The sequence below is a fragment of the Mesocricetus auratus genome, unplaced genomic scaffold (genome assembly GCF_017639785.1).
Source record: "Mesocricetus auratus isolate SY011 unplaced genomic scaffold, BCM_Maur_2.0 Super-Scaffold_100676, whole genome shotgun sequence".
NCBI classification, from domain to species: domain Eukaryota; kingdom Metazoa; phylum Chordata; class Mammalia; order Rodentia; family Cricetidae; genus Mesocricetus; species Mesocricetus auratus.
Window position 1 is genome coordinate 50,607,526 of NW_024429266.1, and position 27,179 is coordinate 50,634,704.

The 27,179-nt window shown below is 36.5% G+C and overlaps 1 protein-coding gene across 4 annotated transcripts in view; it reads right to left on the bottom strand.

Moving 5' to 3' along the window:
* Dennd1b (DENN domain containing 1B) overlaps positions 1 to 27,179 on the bottom strand; it is a 207,267-nt gene that overhangs the window by 72,369 nt on the left and 107,719 nt on the right. For 3 of the 4 annotated variants that reach the window (XM_040737711.1, XM_040737710.1, XM_040737714.1), the window contains 3 exons: positions 17,917 to 18,017; positions 13,021 to 13,066; positions 7,991 to 8,092 (listed from right to left, as the gene is read on the bottom strand). In XM_040737711.1, coding sequence (XP_040593645.1) covers positions 7,991 to 8,092; positions 13,021 to 13,066; positions 17,917 to 18,017 — 249 coding nt within the window. The remainder of the gene's footprint in view (positions 1 to 7,990; positions 8,093 to 13,020; positions 13,067 to 17,916; positions 18,018 to 27,179) is intronic. The other variant, XM_040737712.1, reaches the window with a different exon arrangement.

Consider the following 27,179-nt stretch of genomic DNA (forward strand, 5'->3'; position numbering starts at 1 on the left):
TCAAAATGAAATTGTTTTTAAAAATCCATTTTAGGAAGAAGTGCATTAATCTAATATAAACTGACTCTGTCAAACCTAGCTGTTTTCACTGGCCTTCAAATCCCTGCAGTAAATCAACACTGGTTACCATTGCCCTTTGGTGCTAATTAGCTTTTAGCAGTTTTTAATCTACCCTCTGATGGTGTCTTTTCTGCACCCTTTGCAGTATCTGCTCTGGGAAATAACAATTTCTACTTTACTTCCAAGCTTCTACCTTTATGTATGAAATAAATGCACATCCTCCTAAGGAAATATAAAACTTACATTAGCATGTAACTAAATTCAGAAAACAATATTAGGACTTCAGTCATGGGGCTGTTATCACAAATTCTGTTACCCTGAAAAAGCACTAATCATTTTTCCACATGAAAGCAAGATATGCTGAACTTTCACTTGCTAAAGATTGTGAAACAGCTCTTACTACACTTTATTTTTAGACAGTCTTCTGCCTGTACATATATTCTCTGTCTAGTTAGATACACACAGGTCAAAAAAATCTTTAATGGGAAAAAAGAATCTTCAGAAATAAATACTTTATTTCTCTTCTCAAATGACTAAGTTCCCTTTGTACAAGGATAATCTGGGCCCCCACACAGCATTCACAACATTAAACGCAATGGGAGTTGAACTGTAAAAATCAATGATATTGACACTGACTGTCCACATTTTCCATCTTAGCAATGAAGTGACTATGAGTAAAAGGAGAAGTGCATAAGTAAACAGAGCAATGGGTACAACTAGAGCGCAAGAGGGCGTGAGCATCGGAATGGCAAAGGACGTCACTGAGGATGGACATGGGTTTTTCTCTTCATTGCTGTGATAAAGAAAAAACTTCTACCTAGATATTCTGATTTCATTTTCAGAATCATGGTGAAAAGTGAGCATAAAAATGTTCTATAACAACAGTGGTCATCACAGCATGGTGACCCAAGAAGCAACGGTGATCAGCATGGCATGGTGACCCTAAGGGAGCATAAATGGCATGCATATTATGGCTAACTACCAGGAATGGTTAAGTCATGAATATTGAAACCAGAACTTCACCAACACATCAAAACACCTAACTGCATTCTAAGTATTATTTATAACTTATTCTCACCCCTCAACAAGGAAACTTCTCTTTGCAACAAATGGAGAAAACCACAACTGATCAGAATGCAGAATTGTGGGGCCCATTCCCAACTGCTCCATCTATAAGACAACCCTTGCACCTAAGGTTCAGTAATCATTGCATAAGAGAGGGCAGAAAGACTGTAAGAGGAACGGGGGTTTGCTGTGAGATTGTGACTCCTACAATCTCAGAAGCTATAGCCATAAATTCTCACCAACATGAATGCCTAAACATGAGCTGAGTAAGGGTAGCACCAACAGACATGCTAATGTGGACAGAGGAAACCCCAAAGCCTCAACCCTAGACAAAGAACTCTAGGTAATTTAGAAAAGCTGAGTGGGAAGAGCATATTTAATTATCCAATACCAAGTGGTCATCACTGAAAACATCTTAGGCAGAAAAGTAGAGAACAAGTATTGGAACAGGTACACCCTGGTCCATTATACAGCTCAACATTGGAGTCGATACCACACCTTGAAATGGAAGTTGCCCACACTTCTGGAGAGCTTTCCTTTGAATTATTATACAGTAAATAATTTTAATTTAATTTCTTATTATTAATTTATTAAGAATAAATTAAATTATTTCATTTATTTAATAATTTTAAGTATTATTTCTTAATTTTCAATATTATGCCCTTTCCTCTCTTCAAACCCTTGCATATACTCTTCCCTGCTCTTTCAAATCTCTGGCCTCCTGTTTCTTTGTTAGCTATGCATATACATTTCTAAAAATAACCTGTTTGGTCTGTATACTGCTACTTATAACTGTACTTTCAGGTTGGCCATTTGTTATTGGAAAATAAATGTTTTGATCAATACTGCTGAATTATCTCTGTCATGGCATTTTAACCTGTACCCTAATTGATTTATCACTTAAAGTAGAAACAAACAGTATTATACAAAAGAATATGTGAGTCATATGAAATGAAAACAAAGAATAAGCTTTGGTTCCTGTAGTCACTCATACTGAAGCTGAAATTCCATACTCAATGAACTGACATATCCTGAGGTTCCTGCCAGGCCAAGAGGAAACAGTCATATTAACCCAGAGAGGAAAACTGAACTCTTAAAACCCTGTGTGTTACTATGAAAGGAAATTCCTCAGGGCCCCTAGAAGCCAACACTTTACGTTCCTTGCATCTAAGCCTAGAACAGGCCTTGTCTACCTAAGACTGTCATGCCAATCTCTTCACGTGCACCTGTTCCTTTTCTTTCTAACATCTGTCTAGATCTATAATACTAGATGAATCTTTATCAAATGAATGTCTGCCTTTAAACTGATGTATGTATTTTCTTATTCTCTACTATATTATCAGCTCTCAACAGGATATGGGTACACAGTAAGAGCTTAATAAATACGGCGCTGAGTCAATGAATGCCTCAATGAGTACATGAAGTGAACGACACTACCTGTTCCAGTCATGGTTTTACCTTAACTCTGCGTTACTCAAGCACAGCTATGCTATGGGCATCAGGATCAGAGTTCACTTCAAATTCACCAAGTCTTATGATGCGAGCAAAGTTTAGAACAGTTCTGAGGACAATGTGCTCTTCGGTATGAGAAAGTCAAGACTTTAAATGGCTAGAATAAGTGGGAGAGAACTTTAAAGGACAAAAATGAAAGCTTGCCATTTCTTTGTCACCCCAAATTAGAAAAAAGAAAACAGAAAATCTGCTGTTAATGCAGCACATGGAGAGTGCAAAAGAGAGGTGGCATCCTTTAAAATGAAAAGTAACAACAATAAATTAACTCCATAAATGGCAAAAATTGAGAGATGGGAAGAGTCCCTAAAAAGCTTGGGCTAGCCCTTCTTCAAATGAGAGAAGAGTAAAAATGTTTGAAATATTCACAAGCACATCTAAAAGATGGTGGATTTGCTTTTCCTTTCCTCTTTTTTATATGTAAGCCTTGTATTGAAACTACACAATGGGAAGAGTAGGGCAATAGTAAAATCTTTAATATTTTACCAACAAGCAAACAAAAAATTATTTTAGAAATGACTAGATCTATGGAAATAATCATTTAAAAAGACAATGAGTTTTCAAAGACAATTAGAATGCCTTCACAGTGTGCATTTTCAATCCAGGCAAAAAATAAACTGTTGAATTATAGAAAAAAATAGATTCTGAGTTTCCTATTTTTTATCCATTATGAGAATCAAATGAAAGTATCCTTATATAATATTCTGGATGATAACTACACAGAGATTTTTAAAAAGCAAACTTCTGTATCAAGAAATTTGAACAGTGTAATTGTATTTCTCATCCACACTCACTCATCCAGTGCTTACTCCTTACAAAGCACAACATAGAGGATGGTGCAAGAGAGGCCTGGACAACTGGTGACAGCATCCTGGCAGCTGAGTGGAGCAGGCAGCGACGTCTTCAAGGACAACGGAAACCAGGCTTATTTCCTCAAGTCTGTTCTATCCACTGCTGCTCTCCATGTCATGCTCTAATTGGAGGAAAGTGGTATTATCTTTCCAGCATGGCCCACTGCTGGCATTTGTTAGAGACTTCGCTGACCATTCAGCAAGATCAGGACTATAGCAGAGCTGGGACAAACCTGGGACTGAAATCATAATCTCAGGAGCCTGGGCTTCTTTATAACATACACTGTGCCCTTTAACTGGTTAAAGCCTTCGTGTTAAATTAGAGGACCTAGTCAATGAATCCGACATGCAGTGACAATATTCACAGCCACATATAAAGTTTATATACTTTATAATTTTTCAATTAATTTAAAAATCCTCTAAAATAGCCAGTACTTTTCTAAACTGATTCTTGAATATATAAACTCTCTTAAATGTAGCTACTCAAAAATTTAATTGCAAGTTTGTGTTTTGGAGGTTTTCTCTCGTTCCTTTGGTGACTCCTGGTAATCTGTGCGGTTCACTTTTCACAGCACAAGCAAATCACTAGCATATTCCTTCAAAGGCTATTCCACAATAGCAGTGTAATGAGTGTGACAGTTTACGTAAGGCCATTTATAAGAAGTGTTCCCAATATTTTAGTAATTAAAAGATTTTATACCAAAACCTACGTAGGTATCCTATCACAATGTGCCCCAGTTTAACAGCACCTAAGGTATCATGGAAACGTACACAATAGATGTTTGAAAAATGTGAGTTTAAGTATAATGGTTGCTACACAGAATAACATTTAAAGGCAGTACTTTTACAAACTTTTATCACAGAAAACAATTATTTTCCAACGATAGTACTTACAGATAAAAATAACTTTAAAAAACAAGTGCTGAAAATTTTTAAATCAAATATATCATGTTGCCATTCTTTTAGCACTATAAGAATGGCAAACTGCTTGTGAGTGAAACTGTAAGTTACCCATTACTCAGAAATGTACATCACACCTACTGTGAGGAACTGTGGTCTTCTGTTTGGGGTATAGATACAAAAAAAAAAACTTTATCCACTAAAGTTCTAGCTATGAACAGTATACATCCTATGACTCAGTTTTCTTACTTTAAATAAGATCTTGTTCTTTAATAAATTAAAATTATCTGAAGATAGTTATACAAAAACCACTTGCCTGTTGTAATGAATATTCTAATACAACTACCTTTGTCAGATGTCAGCCAACTCTCGGCTGCTTTCATCTATAAAAGACTTGGTTTATAATTGCTGATCTTAACATTCCTATGAGAGTATACTTCCTAAATAATACTATAATTTTAATTATTAGCCTAATTTTCCAGCAAGTAAGTAGGTTACCTTATTATTTCATGAATAGCAACATTTCCCAAATTATTATAAAGTATTAATAATGACAAACATGAAAATGAACAGTAAAAAGAAACACAAAATTTTAAATTACTACATAATTAAACTAAATCTGCCTATAAATATATGGAATGAGGGATTTCAATAGTTCATTTTCTAAAGTTAAATGAACTCATTTGAAATTTACCCTGTTATATATTATTGAACTTTTCTTCCGATTCTCCTAAACACACTTACCATAACACTAACTTTGATTGATGGTTACTTAGCCCTGAAGTTTACTCTTAGTCAAAATATTCTAACTACATATGTTCGAAAATGTCTACATGGCATATTACTAAAATAAAGCCACAATACTTTCATAACAAGCTACTAAAGAGTTTCAGTGTGTCACTGTCTTCAGAAGTTTTCCTGTGAAATAATATCCTTAAAATCATTCCCAATAGAACATTTAGCTTCTGTTTTGTTTTGATGATCCAAATCTATAGTGAAATGATGAAATCAAAAAACAAGTGTTCTTGTCAGAAAACAGGAAGAAAGGCGGGTTTTTTTCCTCCCAAAAGGAAAACAAAGGATTCCTGCAGCCTGCCCTGATTTATTTTTCCAATTTTAAATACCTTAAGAGCAGCGGAAGTGCTACTGGCGTGGTAGTATTTCTAACAGTCAATAAATCTAAAATATTATGTGTGAATATTGGAATGAAGCCATTAAGAAGATTACAGCATGCAACGCACCAGAGGGTCCACAGGAAAAGAGAACTAGTAATTCAGGACAACTGTGACCACTGACCTCTGAGCAGCCGCGGCCACTGGTCAATGTGACACAGTAATAGAGTGCATATGCACACACGGTCACCAGCCTGTGAGCATAATTTAAATGCTTTGGTGGATGCTTTAAAAGGGCCCCCTTTTAAATCTTAGTTAACTTACTAACTAATCAAACAAAGCCAATAGTAATACCTTCCAGGATTCAAAAACATTTATTAGTATAGATCACACATAAAAAACCATTATCATTCAGGATTTTAACAGATCTTATTTAAAACATTCACCATTTTAAACTGTGTAGAGCTCTAAAGGGCAATGTTGAAAAACTGATGAAAATGAGAACTTTATTAGACATGAATTAAACAATTGCCTAAAAAAACCTCCTGTTTTCAACAAATGGCTCTTGCTCTGTCTCAGAGCTTTTACTTGCCGAGTCTTCAGCTGTCGGCACGTCTGCGGCCTGGAATGGCAGCACCTTTGCAATCCCCCAGCACTAGCTGCCACGCTCGCTCCTTTTCCTCCATGCTCACAATGGCAGTTAGTAGTGCTGAACGAGCAGTATAGGGACTCTTCTGTAACCATCTATGTTTGTATCTGTACATCTGTGACTCTTGCTTAGCACCTCTATACATTTAAATCACTATCTTGATTACAAACAAAATCTACAAGAGAAGTACTTCTCAGTTAAAAGCGATTCCCACTACGCTGAGACTTCAAAGGCTCTTCTCAAGCCAGGAGCTCAGGGCACTATACAGATCTTAGTATCACATAGAGAAAGGCTGGGTTCCTATCACTCTTTCAGTAAACAACCCTTTCTCCTGAAGCATAGCAATAGGAAATGTGCATACCATAAGGAAAATGTTTGGAAAACTGGAATTCTATTTTCATCGGCATTTCACTACCCAGTGAAAACCACTTGGATGGATTTCTCAGTGCCTAGCTAGCATCTTTCCTAGCAGTCCAGTCTCTGCAGATTTCCTAATGAAGCAGCTGGCTGCACTGAGCTGGGAAGAGAATCTCAGTGTCTATCGGTTTGTGTTTGGATGGCTCACAGTTCAGTTTACTGAGCTTAAACTCAGGGTTAATTGGTCTGGTTATTGATTGATAAGCAAAAGTAACATGCTTCTCAACACTCCCATTTCCCTATCACTAGTCACAAGAACAATCTAGGCTGGTACTGATGTATTTTTTAAATTGGAGATTTTTAAATTCACTTTCTCAAGCTCCTTAATAATACAGAAAAAGATATTGCAAAGCTCACTTTCAATTGTTAAATTTCAATAATGTTGAAAAGAATGGGCACTTTGAGGGTTTTTTTAAAGAAGGGAGTCATTTTAAACTTATGACTATGTTATAAAGACATTAAAATATCCATTAAATATGTATAGGAATAACACTAGTTTGCAATCTTGCACTATACTACAGAACACGAAAGCCAAAATATGCAATTTTACATAGATATTGAATATGAAATACAAAATATATCTCATTAAAAGCTGCAAACACAACACAACACAACACACACACACACACACACACACACACACACACACACACACACACAAGATCAAAGACCCGAAGAGAACTGGCACTTAATTTATCAGCTTTACAGACAAAAGACAGTTTTCGTCATTTCAAAAGGATCAGATGTCTTTTATGACAAACTGGGGTTGCAGTTTAATTTACAAATAGATTCTAAGTAAGCATTCTTTGCTCTGCCAAAGAAGATGACAAACTGTAGGTTTTCATTCTTGTGGCCCTCAGCAGGACAGGAAAGATTAAAATAAAACTGAAATAATTTAGAGAAAACAAATAAATGTTTCAGAAAGTTGAGAGAGATCAAAGCCAGAATTTCCTGACCCCAACTGTACAAGCATTTCTTATTATATTGACCAGTGCCATCAGATCATTAATTAAAAGGAAAAGCGCTGGCAGGTGGCAGGGAAGCAAAAGCCGATAATTGGCCCCTTCTTCTTCTTGCCTTCAAAAACTCTCTCATTCTTTTGCAAGACATGCCACCAGGCAGACAGAATGCCTACTTTGTAATACAATGATTAAGACGAGATGAAGGGACTCAATGTTTAAAGAAACTCTGCGTAATGAATGCATCTAGCTTTTTAATTATGATCCCATTCTTACAATAAGGAATATGGTATTCCATTTAAAATCTAGACTGCCAAAAGGTAAAATATTAAAAATAGAATCTACATCAATTCTTCTTAAAACCCTTGCATACACTAACTTTAAAGGTTCAGATACAAAGTGGAAAATAGTAACTTGAGGGTCCAGCAACAAACATTCTTGTTCACCACAGATATCCCTTGGACTTACCACATCACTGGGTAGGTTGCTCAAGTCATTAAATGGTGATTCTAAAGTGTTTGTGTCAACATTTAACACAACCACATCTTCCAATGATTTATTTTTCACTCTCTGTTTAAAAAACACAATTATGAAAAAAGCTTATTATATTTTTCTTACAAATTTATGATGAGTTTGGAAACAAAAACTATCTTAGTGTATTATGTTTGGGAAAATTAAAGAGGGAAATTCAGTATTATGAAATCATACAAACAACTTTGCTTAGTGAGAAATTTGACTGTAGTCACTCAAAAAAATTTGCTTAAAATAGAAAATTTCCTCATCTAATATAAATTAAAATAACTGCCAAAAATTTAGCACAGCACTTATAAAATAGACAGAGGAATATAAAATTATAAAACCTGTAGCTTTTATGATTTGAATGCCAATCTTATGATATGGGAATTTGTTTCCAGTTTCAAATCCATTTAACATAAATATATTGGAGAGAGAATATAAACTAATAATAACGACCACAGTACCATTTCAAGTGAATAAATAAGGTCCTATATGGCCATACCAATATGCATTCATGAACAGGGCTGAAAGTAAGATAATGTAGAGACTACATTGCCAATTATGTTCTCATATGAATTTATATGTAAAGAGTAAAATTCATCATCCCAGCACTTAGAAGGCTGAGGCAGGCAGATCTCTGGGTTTGAGACTATCCTGGTGTTGATAGCCCAAGACAGGCAGGGCTACACAGAGAAACCCTGTCTCGAGGGGAAAAATAACAATAAAATTTAACAGTTCATCAGACTGACTTATCTTTTCATGTTGTTTGAAATTTTAGCAAAACGTTATCTCAATATATCTACAAATAATAGTAAGTTATAAAAATTTTATCAAAGTTGTTACACCAAAAAGGTATAGCTTATTCTCTGTTTCACGTATCTACTTAAATTATTGAATTCTACCATCGTATCACTCCTCAGTTGTAAGTGGTGCACTCAAGTAATGAAATACAGCCACAAACCCAGAATTCCACATTCCTACGGGTCAGCTGGCATAAGGTAACAATGTCAGTGCAGCACTTTTAGTTAAATTCACCATTCTTCTTCTTTCTGGAGGGTGGGAGACAGACAGACAGAATGACAAGAGAGAAAGACAGGCAGAAGGGGTCTCTACATAGCCCTGGCTGTCCTGGAACGCTATGTAGGCCATGCCAATCTTGAACTCACAGAAATCCTCCTGCCTCAGCCTCCCAAATGCTGTGATTAAAGGAAAGATCCACTGGCTAAATGTTTCAATTTTAAACTAATTTAACCAATTATTTTGTAGGATTTGATTCTGATTAAAATGTCTCTGAACCATTTTGGATTCCAAATCTTTTGAGTATTTAGTATTAAATGTTAAATTTCCTACAGAAATGATGCCTGTGGATGGGGAATCTCTGTGTTTAGAAATTCACAATGTAGGCTGTATATTCTCAAGGGACACTGGTTCTAAAACCTGTCTTGCAAAAGACACTGCAATTACTAAAAACTCAGAATTAAAAGATGGCTGCCTCTAAGTTATTATTAAAAAATCATTTATGGTGATATAACTAACATCCTATAAAAATGTCTAAAAAACACTCATTTCCTTTCATTTTAATGTATACACATTTAAAAGGTTTAAGTGCATAACTATATCATTATGTATGTTAACTATAATTTTAATAATTTATAAGAAAAACACATAATGCCATTTGTTTAGGAAAATTATGGCATAATGTGTTGGCCATCACTTTTTGGGATGTTCTCATGCCAGAGAAATTGGTATAATCCAGAAGACTAAATCTATTTTTTTCCAATGGCAAATGAGTTTCCTTAAACACTTTAACATAAGAACTATGTACCACCAAGATGTTTTTGATGACGTTAATACAAAAGTCTGTTTAATGATAGAAATGTGATATGTAGACTTTTTCAATTGCTTTTCATTTTAAGGCAGATAATAACTGAATATTAAATTTTGTTCAGGGTGCCACTAGATAAAGGTAAAGCACAAAATCTGCTCATTACTGAAACCCTAATGTTAGAATAAATCTATATAAGCAACGGGGGAAAAGTAGATTATAATTTAACTATCTGAAAATACTGATACTAACATTCTATTTTTTTCTCTCCAAATCAAGTGTTAGCTGTGTCTTTTCTATGTAGGCATGCAAGTCAGACATGGAATCTCTTTCTCTATCTCATATTTTTATGGCTCATATATTTATAAGGTACAACTTAAAACGTGAAAATAAAAACGCTTATCTAGAAAAGTAAGAAAATAAAGCTGGACACATGTGTAAGGCTCTCTTATGCTCTGTGGAATTAACCCTTGTCCAGACTGTGGCTATACACACTATGCACACGAATGTACTGGAATGGCACTGGGCAGCAAGCACAGAACTTTATGAAAGGGGAACAACATTGCTATTCAGAGTCCTGTGCAGATGAAAACAAACAAGCCCACCCTTGTATCTGCAGCTTCCAAGCTGATCAACTACAAACTTAGTCAGCACTAACTTCACCGAGAAGTCTGCTTTTCAGGGAAAATAAAATCTGTTTCCCTTATTTCAGAAATAAACTTCTACTTCGAAAAGATATTTTTCATCATTCTTTACTCACATTATATAAAAATAAGTGAAAGTTACTAAGAACAAAAATTTCATGCTTTAGAGCTCGGAGGTTTTTATACAATTAATAATACTAGCTGAGACTGTTATGACCAAAAAGACAAGAGTATTCTTTAGCTTTCCTCCAAAAAAAGATGTAATTGTTAACAAAAGCAAAAAGCTACAAAGCGCTGAGTCATATAATAACTATATAAATACCTAAATTCCATTTGAACATATATATTCTAAAATAAAGCGACAGATAAAAATTTTACTTTAAACCTTTGATAGTGACATAATGAACTATGACCTATCCCCTTATTATTGTTTAAGAAAATTGCCAAGCGATGTGTACCTGGTTTAAAGGAAGTTCAAATGAAGCTTCTCTCCCCCTGCCACCAGCTGAGTGCTGGCTAACAAACAAGATAAGGACGGCACAGAAAGGGGTGGAAACGTCACACACTCTAATTATGTCTCTAAATGTCCCTCTTCATAAAAGGAACCACCAGAAAGTTAGGATGATCTTTTTCTTTACAATAGCATTTTTAAAGAAGTGAAAAATCCACTTCAGGAAAAGGTAGAGGGAGAAAATTATTAATTTTCCAAGAATTATTTTAAATTTAAACTTTCTTTGTACGTGTCCAATAAGTATGTGATAAATTAAATGTAATAGCTAACATGCTTCCTCATCTATTGTAATTTGGAAAAGCCTAATTTATTTGTTCTAAAGATTATTGTAGAACCATTCCACACATCCAAACTTAACATAAGACCACTAGGCATTCTCTCCAATTTTAAATTATTTTCATCTCTATAAGTAAATCTGTCATAAAATTCTGTGTGCTACTAATATATTTAGTATGAAAATCAAACTGTTACTTTTAAGAAAACAATCCAAGCAATTAATTTCATGAGAGTCAAACTAGTGAAATTCAGGTTATATACTTTCTGATCTAATCATTGAATAAATACCTATCTGCTAATAGCCCATTTCATACACTGCATACTTAGCTTATAATAGTTTCATAAAATGTAAGGAATCACAAATTTATTACACTCAGACTGTAATATTTAAAAAATGTGAAACCTACTAAAATGTATTAAAATCTATACAAATCTATATTTCAGTAATAATGGAACAAAAGAACTATTGCACTAGCATTTTGCAAAAAGAAAAACAAAAGCCCCAGATTTGAGAATTCTATAATCAAACTTTCTCAGGAGTAGGGTTCTATCTTAGTAAGAATCTTCTCCGGCCAAAGCAAAGACTAGTGTTGGCAACTAGCAGGAAAACCACACCTATTCATCACTATGTCCACTAGCCACTGTACTGCACTATTGATGTTACTCTGTACAAACAGCAGAAGAGAAATTTGTTTGAATGAAATTGAAATCAGCAAGCATGATGCCACTCAGGAGATTCAAATCTTATGTTTTAGACTTTTGGTAATTTAGATGCCATATTTTCATAGTTTTCATTTGGGGGGTGGTTTTGGTTTTAGTTTTTCCAGACAGGGTTTCTCTGTGTAGCCCAGGCTGTCTTGGAACTTGTTTTGTAGACCAGGTTGCCTTCAAACTCACAGAGATCCACTTGCCTCTGCCTTCTGAGTGTTGGGATTAAAGGTCTGTGCCACCACACACATGTGCCCATCTTACAAGAAATGCTTTCTGGAAATTTCATTCACTGTAAACCCAAATGTTTAAAGTAATTTCAGTTTAGGGATAAAGTAAGCAAGCAAAAATCATTTTGAAATGAAATAACGATTTTAAAAAACTACTCAATCCATCTCCACCAGTAGAACAGACACTTTGAACTTAGAAAAGTATATGCCTGGTCTTCTCTTTAGTTCTGCCTGGCCTGGGAGCTCCCTGTACACCAAAGCCATCTTGCATTGTGGGAATCCTTTCTCAGCCCCTTAAGGACTAGCACCACAGGAAAGGATGAGCCACCACATTCTAGTTAATAAGTTTACAGTAGGTTAAAGTCACATTTTGAAAATCAACTGATAAACTGGAAATAATGAAGTTGTGTAAAAATAACTGTTTGACTTGGTGACTGACTCATAAGAACATAAAATTTAATTTCAAAATACTGTACTAAATATGAGATACAGAAAAACTCAAGTTGCAAGAAATCAGTGGTTCATCAGGGAACAACAATTTTATTATTTAAAACTGACAATGTGACTTCAAACACAACCACTTCCATGGATTTCATGCCGACACAGGCAAACCAGTATCACGGCACAAACTGAAACGATTTCAGTGACACTTTCTGAATGACCCAGTTAGTATATCCATAAAGTTAATCAAGTATATCTTAGTATTGTCAAATAAGCTTTAAATAAATCTTTATCTATTATTTCTAATTAATTAGTTCCATAAGTATCTTACTAAGAAAGATACTCACCTCTATGAGACTGGAGTGTATTCCAATCAGGTATGGCATTGGGGCACTAAATTAAAAATATATATGTACGTATGTATTCATATTGTTCATTGAAACTCAAACAACATAAAAGCAATTCAAATGCATAAAAACTAACTTCAAGTGCTATTGTAACATTAGACGTTACAGATATCTGAAATTACTCAATGTATAACAGTCATATTTCATCTTATAGGCCATTATTATTTAAGATTTGTTTATATAAAAATCTCTAAATAATTTATTATTAAATCAAAAGCTTTATGCCTAAATAACACATTTTATTTAACAAGACTATCAGGGTATAGGTTATACTGAATATTTTGCATATACCTGACAGCAAATATATTTTACAAAATCATCAGATGTATCTACATTTCTTCTATACATATTCTTGTTCAACTTGCTTACTTGTGTTGATTTAAGGGATCATACCTGATGTGGTACTTAACACCTACAGGTCAGACTACCACTATGGTGTCACACATTTATCTCATCTTGTCTTCATTATTCTAGAAGCAACAATGTAGACACAGTAAGTCTCCTCTGTGCTCCTGTTCTTGTGCAGGCTCAGATTCATTTTACTTTTATTGTTACCAGTATAATAAGTGTTTTTCAAAGCAGGGTTTTTCTGTGTAGTCCTGGCTGTCCTGGAATTCACTTAGTAGACTAGGCTGGCCTCAAACTCACAGAGATCTGCCTGTCTCTGTCTCCCAAATGCTGGGATCACCATTGACCAGCTACTAATACAATAATTTTAATACAAAGTGTTCAAGTCTAAGAATATTTTTGAATTAATTATTTCAGATCGCGACTTCAGGTGTATACCAGATCCATATCCTTGAATAGAAAACTAAACACAGTGATAAACAATGTAGATGGGATACATTTCCTCCTGGATATTACACTCCAGCAGAAAATACAGATACTAAAACATTTTAGTATATGACATATAAATTAGGAAAATATTAGAAATAATTGTTAGGAAGTACAAGAAGAAAAGTATTCATCTTGAAATTTACAACTAAATTATAAATAGAAAAGCATGAAGACAGAGACATCTATGAAAATGATAAATAATTAATATGAGAACAAATAACTTTTTTAGAAAACACATTCTAGGGAATCCTTTTATGCATGTCTCTGACCTTTAACACCAACCTTTTCTGCTAAACAAATCTTGTTTCTCAAAGGCTTATATAATGCTCTGAAGAACACTGTCATTACACAGAACTGCTCAGGCTCCTGGAAGTGCACTTCACTGCAGAGAAGCAGTAATAGGTGACACTAACAGACACCCTGATCAGTTCGGAGGTCTCAAATCATTAGTCTAAACTAATCAATAATCCTAGGAAATACATGCAGAAAAACCCTTTGAAATGTTTCTGAAAGATACTTGCTCTCTAAGATACAAATAATACGTCCATATAAATTAAGCTAGAATTAAAGTTATATAGTAGCAGTCTCCTATGACAAATTTAGCAATGTATCAACTCAAAACTCTTTCAAGGATCACTGAGAATTTCTGCAGATTTTTTTTACTAATTTGCAGCAAATTCCTAAACTTACATATTTTTGAATTAAAAATGCTAGAGAATAATTTTCTAAAATCATTATATTTGCTAGAATGCAATGTTTATAGAGTCAAATGGATAGGTGTTCCTTTCCCCCTGGACTGTACATATCATAGTGTGACATAGGCCAACTCTCAAGGAAAGTCACCTTGCAACCCATCCTACTTTGATGAGGGTATTGGTGCATGAGGAAGAGACCAATGGTGATGTAGGTACTCCATTACCTACGTGTAAGGCTATCTTCAAGGCCTACTGCCTGTGACATTATTTAGCAAAGACAGTGCAGACAACTCTAAACTATTTCTTCTTGGTGTTAGAATCTTTACTCAAATTCACTTTTTTTCTTCCTAAACTGCTTACAAAGAAGTATCCCTGATGCATGCTATTGCAGCAATCAGGGCAGATTGAAAGAATACAATTTCTTATTTACTTTTTCTCTTAGAAGCCAAATCTGATAATTTCAAAGAAATAAACTAGAGAATTCAACTAAATAACTTACTTAAGAGCACTTGAGCAGATGATAATTTATGGTAACAATCTATGATAATCTCCCAACCATGTTCATGGGTTCAGACCATACTGGAATACTTTTGGTTTTCTTGACTAAGAGGAAAAGACAGATTTTATCACCTCTTCCTAACAGCTTTCCTGAACTTAGGAAGATTGCTGTCCACTTAACTGCTTCAGCTGCCACCCATGTCTCTTTGAGCACTCTGCTATAGCAATTATAGTGTTACAGGGTTATTCAGTACTTGGATGTGTGCATGGAAGTGTACAGAGAGCTATGTATATATTTTTTCAGTAAATAAGCTTACTCATTATATTACATATTCACAGTTTGCCAAATGGGTAGTCACTAAATGATGGAGGGGTGAGAGGGTGTGTGGGTAGGTGGGTGCATGAATGGATGGATGAATGGACCAACCAACAATGTAATAAGAGTGTCAAAGGACCAAGATGTGATATTCATTTGTGGTCACAAGAGGGCATTATGGTTCTCCAAAGTCTATGGCACATCACCAACATCAGGTGCAAACAGAGAAATGTTTTGTCAATCCATGACTATTTCAGGATTTGCAGCATTCCAATCACTCTGAAAAGTTAAGCAAGGTGCAAGTAATCCTCAAAATGTGGCTGAATTTGGAGCTTGATGTAAATTCTTTGTCTCATGAGTTTGAGACTGAGGGGATAACTTCCATTTTTATTCCTTCAGCATAGATCAGTATGATCCTAATATCAAGGATATAAATGGAACAGGATCATCTCACCTCGGAAAGTACTTAATCTATCATATTTTCTGACAATAGAAGGAAGTCACATAGATGGGTTGATAGATCCTTTGACAAAAGCTGAGCCTACCATATGACTTTAAGGCTCAGAAAGCATTCAAATAGTTCCTGTTTGGACACTGCAGATGGTATGGAGGCTGTAGGAACTTGTGCTCAAGACTATTTCCTGCATTAGGTGCAAGCAAGCAATAAGGAAGAAAGAGAAGGGAGACACTTCTTCACGTAGACTGGAAGCAGCATGAAAGACTTGACAACAGGTTCAGAATCAAGAAAATAGTTCTGGAAAGATTGTATGCTATTGATACTTTATAATGTTTAAGAAAATTTTGAATATGTAGCACTACATAGAATTGAGTAAAAGGCATGTTATCATAAGAAGTCATAGCACTTTAACAGAAAAATTATGAAGCAAGTACTACTACTACAAAATGCAATTCTAATCCTATAATTAATTCTCAAAATGAATTTCGTGGTATAAGACTTTTAGAAGAGAGTACTTTAAAAGGCTAGTTACAGAACACTTGTATACAAAAATCTATTACTGACATCATCATAAACCAACTGCATTCTCTTTAAGGAGGAAATCTACTTTAAATGTGTTGGTCAAAAAGAAAACTCTAAAACGAATAACAGAGAAACTTAACTTATTGATCTGACTTTATACTTAGATGTGTGCACATCACACTTCACAATATAATTAAATTACACCCTGTAGTCTACAAAACTATTTTTCCTTTCAAGTTGCCTAAGGAAAGAATAACAGTGGTGAGTCACTGGTTACCCACCTCACAGCATGAGCAATACTATGACTACACTATGGAAACACACAGTACCGCAGTGTAATCAATCTGGACAAGTACAAGCATTGTTCTATAGAAGGCTAGTCAGAGAAACGTAATACAACACCTCCCAGTCCTTTGTATAAACATCGCATATTTAAATAATCACTATCCTTAAAGAACTTTAAATAATGTCTTTCATGAAAACCTTAAATAAACATATTAATTCCAAAGGACCTTGATTTTTACTAGTACTAACTTTGATATAAGAAAACTATCAATGCCAAATGATTTCTGTGTGTGTGTGTGTTTGTGTGTGTGAATGTGTGTGCGTGTGTATCTGTGTGCATGTGTGTGTATGTATATCATGCGTGTATACAGAGGCATGGTTCAGAGAAAGAAATCTCAACAGATTTCTTAAAAATTAACTATTGCTGCAGGTGATTACATAATGAATAGAATTCTTTACCCTCAAGTACCAAAACTACTGCATCACAATGTAGTTCTGGAGTAGCTTCACTATACACAATCAATGCTTCTGCTTTGGAGTCTACTCCTTGTCTAGTCTTACTATACACAAGCCTTGCTGTATGCCAGGCAGAGAGAACAAGGAGGCCATTGGCCATTGCTCTGGTTTCTAGTGGCCTGATTGAACTCAGATTACTGAACTCACTGGGAGCTGTTTCTAAAGCCAGCTTGTTCTCACAATGGCTCTCACACTTTCCACACTGTTTTCAAGGTTGCTTTAGGCTGACACTTTGCCTCATATCAGACTCTCGAAAATTCTTGTACTAGAAACAATTGCTTTGACAATACTGTTTTCAGGGTGCTACTGAGAAGAGAGGAGGTGAAGGAAAAGGGTGTCACAGGCAAAGGTATGAAAGGTTGTCCTCATAGAGCCAACTGGATTATGGATAGATTTGGCAAATAAATTCTGATACCTGGGATATTGTTCTCTGACACCCATAACCCTTATATAATATTTGAGCCTCAAAATTAAATTACATTTCTTACTTACACATTTTTTTCTAAACTACATTTGCCGAATCTAAATTTTTTGCTATCTTTGGAATGAACTGTTCTGATACATATAAAAAAATACTCTTTTATACTTACAACAAATCTGAAAGTCAAGTTTCTGTGGTTTCTTTAATCTGTAAATGACTATAATATGAAGATCTTTTTGTTTTTAATGCTAAAATGGAGGTTGATGGGAGTCTGGCAAGGCAGGCTTACCAGCAGTAGTCCAGTAGGTGTGGAGGAAGCACGGGGATGTATATGTGCTGCCAGTACATCGGGTAGAGCAGAGCAGCCGATCCATGGAGACAGGCAGTTAACTAAAATTCACAGAAGGGGAACAATAATGAGGAGCTGCTGACCCTCTAAAGAAAAAGGCATGTTCAAGGTATCAAAGATGAGCGATCATCATAGAACAATTTACACAGTGACATAGCTCACACTGTTTGTACCAATGATACATGGAAAAGTCTGTCTCAAAGGTCCTTTTGAAAAACACACAAACAGCAAAAGGAGTTTCTTGGGAATCATATGCATATTTTATATTCAACTTGAAAATACAGTTAGGGCTAAATTTTGACCCATATATAAAAGTTGAACTGAAAAGATTAGTGAGTCTCTTAGAAAATATTGTAGGAAATGACAATTTGTGCAGCCCAGTTGCCGCATCACTCAGATTAATACAACACGATTAAATATGGAAAGAAGAGAGGCTGAAAGCTCCTGAGGGATATCATTAGGGCAAATTGCCAAAGAATGAAACATGAGCCAGTCAGGAGAGTCTGGAAGCTGCAGTAATACCAGGGGACTTGAATGGTCGACAGTTGGAGCTTCAGTAATGTGTGAACTGTGGGTTATGGTATCAAGGGACGCTGTTCACTGACACATAGAATGTCACTATTGACCAGCGAGCTGCCCAAGCTTGACAGCTGTACTACAGGAAGCCAAGTATATCATAATTTCATATTTAAACTGCTCATTCCAGATTAACATTTTGTTTCCCAGCTTTAGATCACAGCGGCTGCAATTCCACTGTTGCTACTTTAGAGGTAATTGCCATTTTAATTGTTGTGTTTGGGCAAGCGGTTAATTAAAAAAATTTTAATGCTTAATGAAGGGATGCCACTTCTTTCTCCCTCCTAACTAATCCTCATTCATATTTCTTTCTGTGTCGCTTCTATTTTAAAAATTACTATAGTTATAAGGTATATTTTTACTTATTAAAGTAGTAATTAAACCAATGTTCTTTTTTATTGTTTTAAAGTTTTACTAGTCTCCATTTCAAGTTTCCCAATTAAGTCATTTTATTTAGCTTGAAAGTAGAGAATTTTTTAAAACTGTATGAAAATGAACCACATACACTCCACAAGGAAATAGCTCCATCTTTTAAAAAAGAAGTTAAAATGTAAACACAATAGCTACATTTAAAACAATACATGTACACAAAGTAACCGAAATCTCATTAACAGCATTATTGTTCTACCTGCAAGTATAAAATAGCTGCATTCAATAAAAAATCAATTAAGTCCACTACGATTTTCAATCGCCTCTTACATGGTATATTATGTATCTTCCAGTCAGATTTTTTCATCAAGGTTAGGTGACAGACAATGCAGTCTGACCCAAATTTACTATCTGGTACCAACACAGGAGCATTCCAGTGCACTGCATACAAGCTTTGATAGTTTAGCAAGTACTCTTTCAATAAGTGATATTTTTAATTCCTTAATTATATCAAACATTATGCCACTAGGAGGCTTCAACATTTGACAAGTACAGACCAAGGATCTGTGGAGGTAACAAAGCAGGCTGGAGAGCCTAAAGATGAACTACTCACCCTGTCAACTCTCCAAGAGCTCTCAGACTCTGGTTCAGAATTGTGCATTTCAAGGTGTTCTAGCCTGAGAAAGTTTATGTCCTTTTGAAAGGCAGTTACACACTTTCTCCATGTGGGAACAAGTGACTTTTGTAACATCTCATTTACAACTTCAGAAAGGAAAGCTTTCCTTTCTTACTGAGAAGAGAAATGTGAGGCAAAAAGAAAAGCACATCTCAAAATGAGGAGCTGCTAGGAGGGGAAGATGTCACTGAGTTCACGCAGATGCCCTGCAGCTACCCCTACACACAAGCTGGTCATTCCTAAACATGTTACTAAACATTAACCAACGAGCAATGCCATTATGTGGTCAGAGATGGACTGGCTTCTTGGAGATGGCTGAGTCACAAATCCCTGCACTGCCCCGTAATGGGCAAGTGATACCCTATCAGAGGAGAATTAACGCATACAACCCTTGGAAACTTTCCAGAAACAGATAGGGAAGAGGAAAAGGAAAGAAGGGGAGCTGGGAAGAAGAGAGGGTGAGAAGACGAGAGTAGGTCATGAGGGAGTAAGAAAGTTGAGTTGGGGGACAGATAGGGGGAGAACAGGATGAGAAATACCATAATAGAGGGAGTCACTATAGGTCTGAAGAGAGATCTGGCACCAGTAAGACCTCTAGTGATCTACAAGGATGACACCAACTGGCAAACTAAGCATTAGTGGAGAGACTACCTTAAGTGCCCATTCCTGATAATGAACTTGACGACTGCCTTATATGTCATCCTAGAACCTTCGTCCAGTGAATGATGGAAGTGGAGGCAGACACCCACAGCTAAACACTGAACTTATGAACCCCTGGAACCCAGTGACAGAGAGAGAGGAGCAATGAGCAAACGGGCGAAGAATGGGCAGCGAAATCTGCAGAAACAGCTGATCTGAACAAGGGAGAGCTCTTGGACCCCAGACCGACAGCTGGGAGGCCAGCATGGGACTGATCCAGACCCCCTGAATGTGAGAGTCAGTGAAGAGTCCTGAGCAACCTATGGGGTACTAAGCAGTGGATCAGTGTTTATCCCTGGCATACAAATGGACTTCATGTGTCCATAACACAAAGAGGGATGCTCTCAGCCTGGACTCTTGGGAGAGGGCCTGGACCCTGCCCTGAATGAATCGACAGACTCTGGAGATCCCCTATGTGGAAGGGAGTGGGGATAGGGTGGGAGGCTGGGGGGAATGGTGGGAAAGTACGGGAGGAGAGGAGGGAGAGGGAACTGGGATTGACGTGTGAAGCAAGCTCTTTTCTAAAAAAGTGTAATAAAATAAAGAATTAAAAGAAAAAGAACAGTCTCTTTTTAACTATTGCCTGCCTTCAGAAACCACAGTGCATTACCTGGATGAATATAGCTACTTCCAGTCTTATTCATTGACTAAATACCAAGTTCAGATGTAGGTAGGTCTCTAAGGAATTAGACTTTCCTAATAATAGCAATTTTGATTAGAAATTGATCTTATATTAATGAATAAAGAAAACTAAAAACGATCCAATATTCACTATTCACCCAATGGTTCTCAAGAGCTATGAAATTTATTTTTTATTTTTTATTATTTATTTTTAAGTTTAAATTTAGATTAGAAACAAGGTTGCTTCACAAGTCAGTTCCAGGTCCCTCTCCCTTTCCTTCCCCTCCTCCCGTGCCCTCCCCCACAACCCCCCCATTATCCCCTCATTTCCCCAGGGAGGGTGAGGCCCTCCATGGGGGTGTCCATAGTCTGTCATTTCATCCAGGGCAGGGCCTAGACCCTCCCCCAAGAGTTCAGGCTGAGAGTGCATCTCACATTGTTGGATGGGAGTCCAAAGTCATGTGTATACTCGGGATGAATACTGATCTACTGCCCAAGGCTCAATAGATTACCTAGGCCTCCTCACTGACACCCCCATTCAGGGGGTCTTGGTCAGTCCCATGCTGGATTCCCAGGCATCAGCCTGGGATTCAAGAGTTAACCCTTGTCAGGTGAGCTGTTTCTAGTGTTAAACCAGCCCAGTCTTAATCCCTTTGGTCATCAGTTTAAAGACCAAACAGTTGCTATAGCATGAAGTTGAGAGAAAACAGCAAAGTTACAAGTAAAGAAAATCAATTATTACAAATATCTAAGAAACTAAACACACACATGTAGGCTGTATGAAATCTAATGCTTGGTTTACCAGACACAATCAGAGCTCTGAGACTAACAAGCTGCATGGCCTGTGATACCTACTCACATCACCTGGTCTCAGGTTCTGATCTTTAACATAGGAAGTCCACAGTATTGTTGTATGTAAGCATTGTCTGCACAGGTCAAACATCAATTCTGGTATTTCGTATTTTTAGCTAAAGACACTTACATAGCCCAGATGATTCATGATAATAGGGCTTATCTACAAAATACATCCAAAGATTAAGTCTAAATGTTTTAAAGTCTATTAGCAACTGTGAAATCAGAAAAATTACAACATTTGCTCACATCAACAACAAAAAAATTAGTAACTTCTGCATGCTATCCCACATCTCACTAGCCAACAAGAACACAATACTGAACACCCAGACTCCCAGTACTCATGAAGCTTACACGTCTTAGGAAAGGCTAACAATACCTTGCAAGTTGGGCATCCTAATCTAATGTATCCAAACTCCAAAGTCCTCCAAATTTTTATTTTTTCAAATGGTAACATGACACCAAGTGGAAAACTGCACACCAGACCTCACGTAGCAGGCTCCAGTCAAAATGCATGTGCACTAAAAATACTGTTTAAAAATACTTTCAGGTTACATGTCCAAGGAACATGTGAAACTTGAATAGATTCTATTTGGATTCAAATCCCTTAGCCAAAATATTTCATAATGTATCTGCAAATATTTCAAAATCAAAATAATCCAAAACACTTCTGGTCCCAAGTATTTCAGACAGTAGGTCATTAAGCTGTCAGTTAGAAATGCTCTGAGGAAATCTCCAACAGAGTACGTGCAGAATAGCCGAGACGCTTTTCTGGACAAAGGACTGCAGGAGAACTCTGAGGTGAGTGAACTGGACCCAAATGAAGTAGGAGAACAGATTATTGCAGAACCGGGAAGAACATTCTCAGCAAATGGGGGCAGAGGAGGGGACTGTTTAGATTACAGAAACAAGAGCAGGCAGGAAGAGCGATCAGCTGGAGGCCATGGCAAAGACTATGTTTCAGTCAATATGAGGTCTTCCCACAACTTAAAAAAAAGTGGGACTTACATAAATACAGTACTAAAAATGTTCAAAACCAGACAAGAAAAGAGTGCTAAGCGTCACAAGTTATCTACCAGGGGCGTTGTGTGAATTAAGCAAATTAAGAGGAATTATACATTACAGGACATTTATTTGAAGTGTGAAATCAGATCAGTTTAACAAGACAAGTAAGAAGAATCATCTTAGTACTTTATGAATAACAAATCTCTAAGTTTAATAAAAAAAACTTAGTGGTTTATCAGTAAATCACTACCTCTGACGATTATCGGCCTGGCTTATGAGCAGGTTAGGATTCCATACTGCTGTTCTACTAGCTAGTAGTTTCTTTAATCCCACAGTATTTAGTTAATGTTAGTGGAAATGTTTGGGGAAATAATAATTTTACAGATGGTAAAGGCAGCTAAATTATACTTAGAGTAGTTTTAAGTTCAGAGCAAAATGTCTCCCGTAGAATGATGCCAGTTCAGGGAGTCTACATGAACACAGTGTTTCTGCGAACCTTCTAACGATGTTCTACCCTGTGTACATCCAATGACTCATACCCATGAATATGTGACCATAACACACGCATTAAATACTTAGGCATAAACCTACAAGGTATGCCGAAGAACTATAGAAGGAAAACTTAAAGTCAATTATTAAAGAAAGCCAATAATAAACTGGAGAATTGGCCCATGCTCATGAATAGAAAATAATGTTTTCAAGATATGAACTCTTCCAAAATTGACCTACAGAGTCAATGCAATCAAAATCCCAAAACATTGTTTCCTGTATATCGATAAGCTGACTAAAACCTACATGAAAAACCAAAATCCAGAATAGCAATCACATTTTTAAAGCAAAAAAGCAAAGTTGGAGGATGAACACTATTTGGTTCCATAATGTGGGTGTAAAACTACAGTAACGAAATAGGTTAACACTAGTGAAAGCATAGACACATCTACAGAACAGAAGAACTGCTCCAGAAACAGACCCACAATTATAATCAACGGATCTTTGACAAAGAACCAAAGACATTCAAGTCGGGTAATGGAGATATTTTCAACTTACAGTGATAGAACAACTGGGCATTGAAAACACATTAAAAAATATAAATTGAGGCAAATCTTATGCCCTTTACAAAATTTAACTCAAAGAGACCACAGACCTAAATATAAAATGCAAAGTTATAAATGTCAAAAGATAACATAGGAGAAAAATCTCCATGCCCTGGGGCTTGACTTTTAGACATGATTCATGTCAGAGACCTGAGAAAATAAAATGAAAAACGAATGTATGTTCAAGGACTTGAGGAAACAGCTCGATGGTAGGGCACTTTACCCATATGTGCATGGTCCTTGGATCAATCCTTAGCACCAAAAAAACAAACATAGAAACAGAAAGTCTACAAATGTATTCTGTAAAAGATAGTATCAGTGGAGTGGAAGGAAGAAAGAAATGAGGGGGAGAGAAGGAGGGAGGGAGGGAAGGAGGGAGGGAGGGAGGGAAGGAAAAAGGGAAGAAGGAACAAGGCCTTGACTAGTAAACTGTAGTGAATGGCACACCCGAAAAGGGGCTGTTGTCACACTTACACAAAGAGCTCTAGACCTCAGCAATAAAACCCTAATTAAACATAGGCTTAAGACCTTAACACACTTCATCAAATAATATTCACAGCTGGCAAATGCGCATGCTGTCACACATCATCAGGGAAATACAGACTCAAACAACATATCACTATCTCCACTGATAACCAAAGACCACAACCTTGACAACTCTGGAGAGAAACAATGCTGTGAGAGTGAGCCACCAACAGCAGCTTTCAGTCGCCTCTGGTGTGGGTACAAATGCAATGGCCACTCCAGTCTGCGGGTTTGTTTCCTTTTCCAAAATCTCTGTTGCATTCAAATACCATTTTACATTTCATCATCTAGTCTATTCTCCTGAAATGGCATGACAGTCCATTAGAACAACTTTAAGAAAGTATTTTAGAATAAAAAATTTACAGGGGCTGAGAAATCAAGTTGGGAGATTCATTGTCTGGTGCTAACTGGTCCTCTGCCCCACAGGTGGTCCCTTTGTTACCAGTATTCATTAAGAAAGGGGACAGCTCCACTGTACTTCTTACAGGGGCACTAATCCCAATCAAGAGGGTTCTCATCTCATAATTTAATCAGTTGCTAAAAGCTGTTCCACTAGAAGATCTGTGTATGAAGTTGAGGGAATCACATTCAGACTACATAGGACAAACTCTGATACCTCCTTCCTGAAAATCCATGCTACTTTCTCTCTTTCCATCACACCTTAGTCCTGGGAAAGTTCTAATCACCCCAGCATTGGTCACTGTCTTAGTTTCTCATGCATAGCCAAATGGTTCTACATTTCCCTTGTTTTCAACTGTCAGATTTTTGTTGTTGTTGTTGTTGTTGTTGTTGTTGTTGTCGATCAAGAAGGTGAAGCAACACTTGTCTTCTGGAACACAGTGAACCAAACACACGCACTACTGGAACTGGAGCAATAGTAACGAATTAAACACGAGTCCCTGTCTTCAAGATGCTAAGTAATGTTTTTATTTTCTTGTACAATCCATGCTTACTATCACATTTGTCTCTGCCCAAGTCTTGGATTTCTCTAACTGCCACATTACCTACAAATGCCAGTACTCTCACCCTCATTTCCTCTCATACATGACCTTTCTCCAATATCAAATTAATTGATTTCTGGTTCCCACTCCAAAGCATGCTCAACAGCAATTTGGGTTTTGTTATAGAAGGTTAATTTCATTTTCTAATACTACAAAGTCCCTTTAATCTTCCCATCTGCCTTCTCTCCTTACAATAAGAGGACAAGGGAATGCCCATATGGATTAAACAACAGTTATGTAATTTGTCCTTATTTTTAAAATACTATTTGTGACAACTAGAAAAGACCCTAGAGAAACTATTTATTCATATTCATTTTTCTTCATTTTACTTTAGGAAAACTTGATTTTATTTTATAGCTTCTTGTTTCCCCTCTATATCTTTCTCCTTTCCACATATACATACATATCTATATACAAATACAAACACATATATCACAGTTACATATTAATCATTTCACAATGGTATAAATTCAAGAATTCAACTTTCTATGGACTAAAGTACCAGAACCATCTTTGCATTCCAGAAGAATCCAGGATACGTTCTTCTTTGTAGCAATGACTGCCAATGCCAGACTTGCTTTTTAATTCCATTGACCACCACAGCAACTGAGACTGGACATGACTGGCCACTGAGTAGACTTCTCACAATGACACACTTAGGAACTCACTTAAGAAAAGCTTTTTTGTTTCTTTCTAGGAGGAAGGGTTGCTTAACTTGAATAATTTTCTTTAAAAAAACAATCTCTGCAGAATCGGAAGGCAAAGAGAATGTAAAAGGCGATGGAGGACACCAAGAAAACAAAGCTTTCTAAACCAACATGAGCACAGTTCATGTGAGCTCACAGAGACTGAAGCAGCAAGCACAGGGCCTGCACGGGTCTGCACCAGATCCTCTGTGCCTATTTTATGGCTTCCAGTTTAGAGTTTTTATTATACTCCCGAGTGTGTGAATGAGTGGGTCCCTGAATCTTGAGTCTTCTCTTGGGCTCTTTTCCTTTTGTTTCTCTGTCTTGTCCAGGTTTTATGGAATAGTTTTTGCTTATATTATATTTTATTTTGTTATATTTAAAATAGGTATTAAATCATTCATTCCATGATAGTATTAATATGCAAATTATATTTCTATACATCTAGTATGGTTCAAAAGAAGAGTTGGATGTCACTGAAGTGAACTTTTAATGCACCCTTATCCTCCTTTATTTCCCCTAATCAGAGGGTGGGTGTGTGATGTATGCATGTGTGTGCACAAGTATGTGCCTTGTATGAGCATGTGCAGACTAAGGGCAAACATCAGTTTTCTATTGCTCTCCATCCTTGGAAAAACAAAAACAAACAACCAAAAAAACAGGTTCTCTCCTGCATTGAGCTCACCATTTCAGGTACAATGGCTGGCTTGTAAGTCACTAGGCTAGGCATGTCCCCTCCACTTCTGTGCTGGGGTTACAGGTGTGTGCCACCACAGCCCAGCTTTTACACAGTCCAGGATTCCAAGTTCAGGCTCCTAGTCACTGAGGCATCTCTCCAGCTCTGATGACGGTTCTTACTACAATGGCAGGCTTTGTTTCAGTGACACCACTACAGAACCACAAATTGTTAACTTTTAATAACTTCATACATAGTAACTGACAGATAATAATTTTATCCTTGTCATCAGGATGGTTCAGCAGGTGCTAGCTACTAAGCCTGAAAACCTGAGTGGATCCTTAGAATTCAAATCAAAGAAAGAACTGACTCCCCAAAATGTCCTCTAACACATGCTATGGCACACGGTGTGGAGGTGTGGAG